At 35.3% G+C, this 8,431-nt stretch overlaps 1 protein-coding gene across 1 annotated transcript; it reads right to left on the bottom strand.

The window, feature by feature from the left end:
- Positions 1-230: 230 nt before the first annotated feature.
- LOC119191969 (peptidyl-alpha-hydroxyglycine alpha-amidating lyase 1-like) lies at positions 231-4,909 on the bottom strand (the record flags this gene model as incomplete). Its single annotated transcript, XM_037445820.1, is given in 8 exon segments — positions 231-1,904; positions 1,907-2,041; positions 2,561-2,839; positions 3,038-3,205; positions 3,208-3,234; positions 3,611-3,765; positions 4,149-4,277; positions 4,675-4,909. Coding segments are annotated over 8 exon segments (1,160 nt in total), but the record flags the coding sequence as incomplete, so codon positions are not given.
- Between the last annotated feature and the right edge of the window lie 3,522 nt (positions 4,910-8,431).

Here is an 8,431-nt window from a genome sequence, read left to right as displayed (position 1 = left end):
TTACAAACAACTAGGAACTTTGGAGTTCTGTCATTCATTTTATATTCTTATATCATACAAAATCTAATTTAGATATAATAGTGAAAATCACTTTAAATACAAATTAACAGATCTAACAATAGACTTGTGTGACAAGGCAGTGAAGCTTGAATAAAAAAAATGTAAGAAAAAAGTGTGCTGTAAAATAGCTGAACTAAAAGGGTGTTACATGCAAAAATAATAACACAAGCTGCTTCCAATAAATATATTTTGGTTACATGTCAATAGTTTTAAATAACATCACAACATTTTCACAATCACAATTTCAGGAAAGCGCAAATAAAATTTTTAAGTATATGAATATAAAAAACAGGGTTTTAGAGGCCATAGACAACTACGGAATATCCGTAGCGTCCAAAATTCAGACATGGGGTAACTGGGCACGAAACCAATATTTTAATTTATTTCAATATAAAATAATTCAACATACCACCTAACTCATAATATATAAAGAGATTACAGTCTTTATTGTTAATTTATAACTATCACAAAGAGATTTTTATAGACTTTATTAACTATTGCTATAACACAAATATTACGAATGGAAGCTTTACGAAACATAAATACAAAAAATTATAATATTTAACATTAATCAACCTAGTTACCCCAAACCAAATTGATTATTTGGTTACATAAATAATAAGTAATTATCTATTTTAGTGAATCTATAGTCAAAAGGACAAATAAAAAATATTTAAATTAACAAGTACAGAAAATAACAGTTGCAGAACAAAACAAAAAAGAACAAAGATAAACTCAGATCTATAAAAAGAACATAATGAGCAGGCTAGTGAATATCTCTAAGATTCTATAAATACTTTAGATATAAACTTAACATTATTATCATGTTTACTCGTCACTATGTTGCACTTACCCCAAGGTATTAAAGTGATGTAAAATCTTTATTTGGAAGTGCTATGCCTCCCAGTACCATAATTACATGTTATATATATTTGACGTAAACAAAATAATCGTCTATATAAATTCATATTCAATATTCAGATCATAAAAATATGGTGTTTTCAATTTAATACAAAATAGTTTATTCGGTTTAAGTAAATTTTTAATTCTTTTTCTATTAATTTAATTATTATATGCTGTCAAAAATAATATAATTGATTTGCACACTGCAATAACATGACAACTATTATTATAAATGCAAAAATATAATTACATGCTAAGCAGTATCTATGCAGTGTATTTATATATAAAATTTGCATTGAAATATGCTTCGCCAGTATTGAAAAAAAATTTACACTAAATACTAATTGTTGCCTCAGTGGACTAGTTATATTGTGTGCGCGATATGATCTCGCTCTGACGTCGCGGATTAGTCAAAATTATATTAGGTTTTTCAGCTGATCGCTGGTGATAGGCTCACTCCCTATCGCATCATAGAACGGAACACACACGACGAAAAGTAGGTGCCCTGGTTGCACCTCTGCCTAGCACTTTAGGGATTAGGACCTGACATATATTAAATAATAAAAATCGTAAAATATAATTTTAATACTTAGACGTGCAATATTTTACTAATATTGTGTATTCATGTGGTTAGCACGTATATTTTAATAGGTAGCACTGGAATCACATCATAACATACACATCAAATTTCGTTAAATAATTTGTATAGACACACGAGGAAATGTATTACCGTTTTAATACTAAGAGCAGAATCTATCGGGACGATAACTACCACCAATGTACTCATGGAATGATAGAAGGTGCATAGAAATTGCCAAGCGCAGCATAAAAATATGATTGGCAATAACCACCCGTCTTGTTAAGCGTGTTGTTGGTAAATGGCATCAGTGCCAGCTGGTAAGCAGTAGCCTAGTCGGTGACGAGCGGCTCGGCCTCGTAGCCCTACCGTTGTTGCGCGCGCGCAGCAGCGCCAGCGCGGCGAGCGCCAGCAGTGCGGCCACCGCCGCGCCCCCCGCGCCGCCCAACGCGCCCCGCCACCACTCTCCGCCGCTGCCCGCTACCGACACGCCTGCCACCTCTGCATTAATCATATTATTATTGCTATTTGGCGGAGTTTGAACGTGGACCAGGTAGAATAGCAAGTAAGATAATAGATATATAGAATAAATATCGCTAGGGTAAGAGTAGTTAAAACTTGTTCAGGTGTAATAATATATGAATATGAATGATTGTTAGAAAGCAAATTTTTCGTGTTTTTATTTTCTTATTTTAAGCTCTGTTCAATATCATGAGGTAATTATTTTTGTAATTTCCAGTGTTTTCATTAACAAGTATTGTCAAACTTAACAATCACAATTAATGTAACTTATAGACTAGCCGACTTACTAACTTTAGCCAGCTATTTATGTTTTTCAATAATTGTGAATTTAACCCGTGACTTTTCAAAACAATTTCTTTAAATAATACAATAATGTTAAAGACAAATTTTCTCTTAGACCCAACAAACTGTGTTTATATTTATTTTAAAACAAAATATTTCAAAACTATTCAGTGAATGGAACTTACAAAAATCTGCAGAATATGGAAAGCTACATACCGACTGTCGCAGTCGGCTTGACGTGGACCGTCGAATTCGTCTTCTTATTCACTCGACTCTCGTTCCTCAGGGTTTCATCAACAAACTTGTAAACCTTGTAGGGGTTGAGCTCAGCCACGTAGACCTTGGATCCGTCCGGGGAAACGACAATGTCGTGAGGGTTTGCGAACCCTTGGCTTGGCGCGAAGGTCTGCAGAAGTTTTCCTGACTGGTAGTCTATTACGTAGCCGCGTACTGGAACTGCCTCATTTGGTCCGTTCACGACGTATAGCCGTCCACCTAAGATGAAGATGTTTCTTACAAGGAATAATATAGGAATCATTTTAAGTCATACATTAATATCGCTGGTATGACACTCCACCTTTTGCAATAAAAAATTGGAAGTATACTCGTTGGATTTCGTCATTTCGTTTCTGAAGTTAAATAATAAAGTAACCACCTAAAAGTCACTTTTACTGAAATAGTGACGTGACAAACCATGAACAGGAGAGTAGGCGACGCTGAATAGCCTGCTGCCGATGAGCCAGCTGCGGTAGTGCTGGACGAAGGTGCCGTTGTCGGCGCGGAAGCACGGCACGCGCCCGTGTTCGCGGTCCGCCACGCACACCACCTGCTGCTCCTCGGCCAGCGTCAGCGCGTGGGGACGTTCAGCACGAACGGGGAGTCGCCGTTGCCTAAATCATTTGGTTGCTCTCACTAGTCATGGTTTTTTTGCCTATAATAGCTTAAATTTGAATCAAACAAAGTCGAGTTAACTAAATACCTATATACAAATTTGAGAAGTGAGTTTTTATTTGTACTTAGTACAAATGATTTTATAGACTGCAAACAATCAGACTGCTTATTTTTTTCCTACACACATTTAAAAAGTTCAATCTTTGTTAAATAGAGAAATTTAAGAAAAACCAGAAGGGCGAATCATGATTACATTTTCGACAATGTTAATTTTACTAGTTCGTCTGGGTCCTTATTAACTACACTATGGCTCCTAATACAAATTGTGCAAATATAAATCTAGTCTATACAGTCAATGAAAAACAATAGACAAACTTACTTGTCCCCATTGCAGTATGATAGAGCCTTCCGGTGAAAACTTCAGTATCCTGTGATTGCAGTAACCGTCGGCTACGAAGAAATCGCCATTCGCGAGTACGGCCACGGCGCTCGGCTTGCAGAAATGCATGTCATCCCTGCCTGGCACGAACCTATGAGAGAAAATTATTTTTATAAACAAAAGAAGAGCTACATTCGCATTTGAATGAGGTACTCGTACTTATTTCTATGTCTTACATCTATTTGAGTATAGATAGAATCAATCCATAAACTTCTGAACGTGAAACTGTTGTCAAGGACCAAGGATTTGAAATTTTTATACTTTTAGGTGCGTTTTGGGGGCAGGAGTCTGATTAAACACTCCCAATCCACCCACAAGGATTAGTATGTTTACATGTTTTGTATGAAGTGCAATAAATAAATAAATAAAACTAGTACTAGTACTACTGAGTTAATAGAAAGTATTTTAAAAGAAGGACAAGCAAGGCTGGTCAACATATACTTAAAGCTTGGACGAGCAACACACATGACTTACTTATCTCCCAACACCATGGCCGGTTTGTCTCTTAGATCGGGTTTGAACTTGAACACCTGGTGTAAAGCCACATCGGTGACCCACACATTTCCCTGAGGGTCCACTGTAATGCCATGAGGTATGTAAAACCTAAAAGAAAAACAATTTATTCAGACACACATCACGCCTTTATCCCTAAAGAGATAGGCAGAGATGCAACCAGGGCACCCACTTTTCGCCAAGCCATGATGTGATAGGATATAGATTCCAGACTCCGGGCTGATACTGAGCACAAAAACACAGTCTCACTTTGCCCGACTTAGGATTAGAACCCAGGACTTCAGAATCTCTTCAAACCGCGCACGTAATACAAATACGCTACCGAGGTAGTCAATTTACTCAAATGAAAATTGCGACTAAACGATTGTTTATATTTCGTCCATACTTTCCAAATCGTCTTATAATACCATGTACTACAATGTAATATTTACACAACTCTATATAACAGACTGTTTAAACAACAGAAAAATGAGTACATGAAACTTACAAATTCTGACCCCACATATCAACAAGTTCTCCCGTATCGTTGAACGTGAGAATAGTGTGATGGGGTATCGGTGGCTCCCCGATGCGTTGATACACGTTCCTGTTGGAGAATGTCGTTGCGTCCCACACGTTGGACGCGCGGTGAACCAGCAGACGACCCTCGTTGTCCAGCGCTACTCCTGACACTTGGCCCAATTTCACTGACGGGTCTGGCCAATCCTTCACCCATTCTGGTTCTAGGTGGGGAAAATGATTAAGATTAACAAATAAAATACATTATTATGTTTAAGCTTTTAATTCGTAAATCACGTTGATCATGCTTGTTTCTAAGCCGTAATTTTGATGATAAAATTAAATAATGAATAAATCTTGTTTTGAGTAAAATAATAAATGGGTCCATATGTCACATGGGGTAGACAAAAAATATGACATTTTAATATCATGTCCGAGCCGTATGAGCCCTAAGTAACACCTATTATCAGCAGATATAGAAGTTATACATTTAGAACCATGGTATTGCATCCTTCCTACGTTCTCAGAACTGTCTAAATATATCGCTTTTATGTGACACTGCGTGGAGATCTACAATATATTAATCCAAAGATTTTGTATGGGGTTCTGTAGTACTCCGTTATGGGGTAATCCATATAATATTGTATACAATACCCCAACGGTCACCATATTTTTACCCCTTTCTATGCTAAAGTGTATTTTGCGACTAAAATATTCGTATTTAACTAAGTAACAACTATGAATTATAATAAAACTAGTTAAATATGGCCGTATAAGAAAACAAATATTTACCCGAATACCCCATTAAGGTAACCTATTTCGCTTTATGGTTATTACATAACATTGTTATTATTATCGCTCTATATTTTTATTTTTTGAAAAGTATATTTTTTACATATACGGAGAATTACTTAGAAGTAACACTAAAATTGATAACGCTCTTTTTGTTGTTTCACGATTGTCAACGTTATGCTAATTAATATATTGGTAAAGAAAACCCATATCGTTTCACGTCACGGAAACCCACTACGGCAGTGTAGAAGACGATATTTTAAATACGTGACTAATTAATGACCTTTATTATCACGTAAGTACCTAAATTAAAAATTTACTTCAACATTATAACGCTATTTATTTTATTTTTTTTTTCTAAAGGTTTTATGAAATTGTTCATTTTTTTTCTGACTATGTTTATTAGCCTGGCAGGGCTGGCTTATACAAAAACCGGACTTTCGGGTGAGTGCTTAAGGCACTCGAAACCCATGAAAAAATAAGTGACCATGCTGAGAGCTCCCAATAACGGGTCACAAACCTCGGCTTAGCACGATCACTTGGAGGATGGGACATCAGCGTATATGGGTTCGCGTGGACGAGAAGCGCCCTACAATCTAACTAATACCGTTATTACCGTCATCGGCACGCGGGCCGGAACTATCAGAAGGGTCGGGGGGACGGGGAACGCGGCGAGGACGGAACTGCGGTCTTGTGGAGTGTATGAGCTTTAGATGTTCGTGCTTGCAACAAATGGCCAGTTATAACATCCTCTGGATCTGTTAGAACTCAACGCGTCTCCGTTAAGTGCGGTCGAATGGGTTACAGTAGGGTTAATATGATTTAATAGGACTGCCTCGGTGGCGCAGTTGTATTACGGTACGACTGCAGTGTTGAGGTCTCGGGTAATATCCCCAGGTCAGGCAAAGTGATATTGGGTTTTCTACTCAGTAGCAGTCCGGAGAGATTTTTGTTAAATGATTTAAAATTAATATAATTCAGATAGTAACTTAGTAAATAACACAAACTATGTAAATAAGAACAAGGAACTGAAATTTATAATATTATGCTATCTATTAAATAAAGAACAATTTTATTTTCCTTATTTGTGAATGCATAACATGTCACAAAAGTTCTGAATATATTCTATATTGCAAATTGCAAGGTGTGAGATAAGTTGTTTGATCGGTAAATATTGGTTTTGGGGCATATGTTATAATTTGTGTTTTTATTATTACCAATGACACAAGACTTGTACCTTTTAGTTTTAAATGTCCTTTATCCATTGCTCATAAATTAATTATAATTTCACCTCTAATAATAACTGGAGTTGAAACTATACAGTCATGCATATGTAGCTTGAAAAATTCAAAACTTCAAATTGCATATAAGTACACTTTTTAGTAATATTTTTTTTGTTCATAGTAAAAAAAAAGGGATTTACATTACAAAAAAAAGTTTCATTTACGTGTATAGGCGATTCGAAGTTTTGAATATTTTCAGCTACTTAAGTAATTGACTACATATTTTATACAGGGCCGTTTCGTACATTGCATTACTAAATTAAACCACATAGTCTTTACGTCTATTAACACTGCCAAAATCATCCATTAATAAAAATACACTGGATTGGAATTTATGATTTATTGATCATTTTGTAAGTGCAAATCATGTGTGTATTCTTTGTGAATTATCGCTTGCTTAAACGGTGAAGGAAAACATCATGAGGTAACCTGCATACCTGAGAATTTCTGTATTAGGAATTTTCGAGGGTGTGTGAAGTCTACCAACCGCACTAGGCCTCTCTCAGTAGTAGAGGAGGTCCGTGCCCAACAGTGGGACAGCATATAATACAGTGCTGATATTATTTATATATTATTGTAAGTGCAAATATAGTGTGTCTAAATGTATTTGTGACTGAAAGTATAATTTTGCCGCTACAACTCATTATCTTCATAAACTAGTTGTTGTTTTAGGGCTGTTATTAATATTTGTTCTGCTTGAAACTTTACACTTTTTTATTTTACATCTCTGGTTCGAATAACATAAGATAAATTGTTTTTTTTTCAAGAATTACTTACATCGTTTCATTTATTAACGCTTTGTCAATATAACCCTGTATATGGATCTTATATGTACATTCAAGCTTGAGAAAGCCTTATTAATATCATCCTTGGAATTTAACAGTGGCCTATTGACTCCATTACACTATTGTTAGTGGAATCACGAGTCAACTGCTATGTGAAATGAACAGGTAGGTATTATAAAATGCAAACATTATTGTTTGTAAGTTCGATAGAAGTAAATGCATAAAGCAATGAATTTTTATCAAATTCTGCAAGTATCAATATGTCTTAGCTAACACACAGATCATTAAAAACAATATGAAGGGAATTTTAGATGTGTTGATGAATTTTGAGAGAATGGTTCAAGAATCACACTGATTTTTTATTTGGTAACTTATAGAGGATTGACAATTGAGTTAATGCATGGAGGAAAGCCTTTTATACTAAAGTATTAAGGTGGAGAAGGCTACCTTAATAAGGCTAATGAGATACAAACAACCGTCACAGCTTCTCTCACATAAAAATTTTCTTGCTACAAAAGTCGTTACAATAATGTAGAACACATGCATCATCTGTTTTAAAATATCGTTATTTACAATGGGAGTGATTTACCAGGATAAAAAGTAGCCTATGTGTTACTCAGGACAAGGTTTATCTATGTGTAAAATTTCATTTAAATCCATTTGGTTGTTCCTGTGTTAAAACAAACATTCCTCAATCTTTCCTATTTAAAATATTTGTATGTAGTAAGATTTGTTAATTTTTATTAAAGAATAATGGTCCTTAACAGGTTTTGAACAGAATAGAATTGGAAGCCTAAAAGTTCATAATTAGTATGTATTGTTAGTACTTTTAACAGTAATAGTAAAATAATGGACTTTCCATTCAAGAGGCTTGGTTTTCCTTACA

This window comes from Manduca sexta, unplaced genomic scaffold, assembly GCF_014839805.1.
Source record: "Manduca sexta isolate Smith_Timp_Sample1 unplaced genomic scaffold, JHU_Msex_v1.0 HiC_scaffold_2164, whole genome shotgun sequence".
In the NCBI taxonomy this organism is placed as follows: domain Eukaryota; kingdom Metazoa; phylum Arthropoda; class Insecta; order Lepidoptera; family Sphingidae; genus Manduca; species Manduca sexta.
Note: the sequence above shows the minus strand (reverse complement) of the source record. Positions and strands in the feature narration are given on the sequence as shown.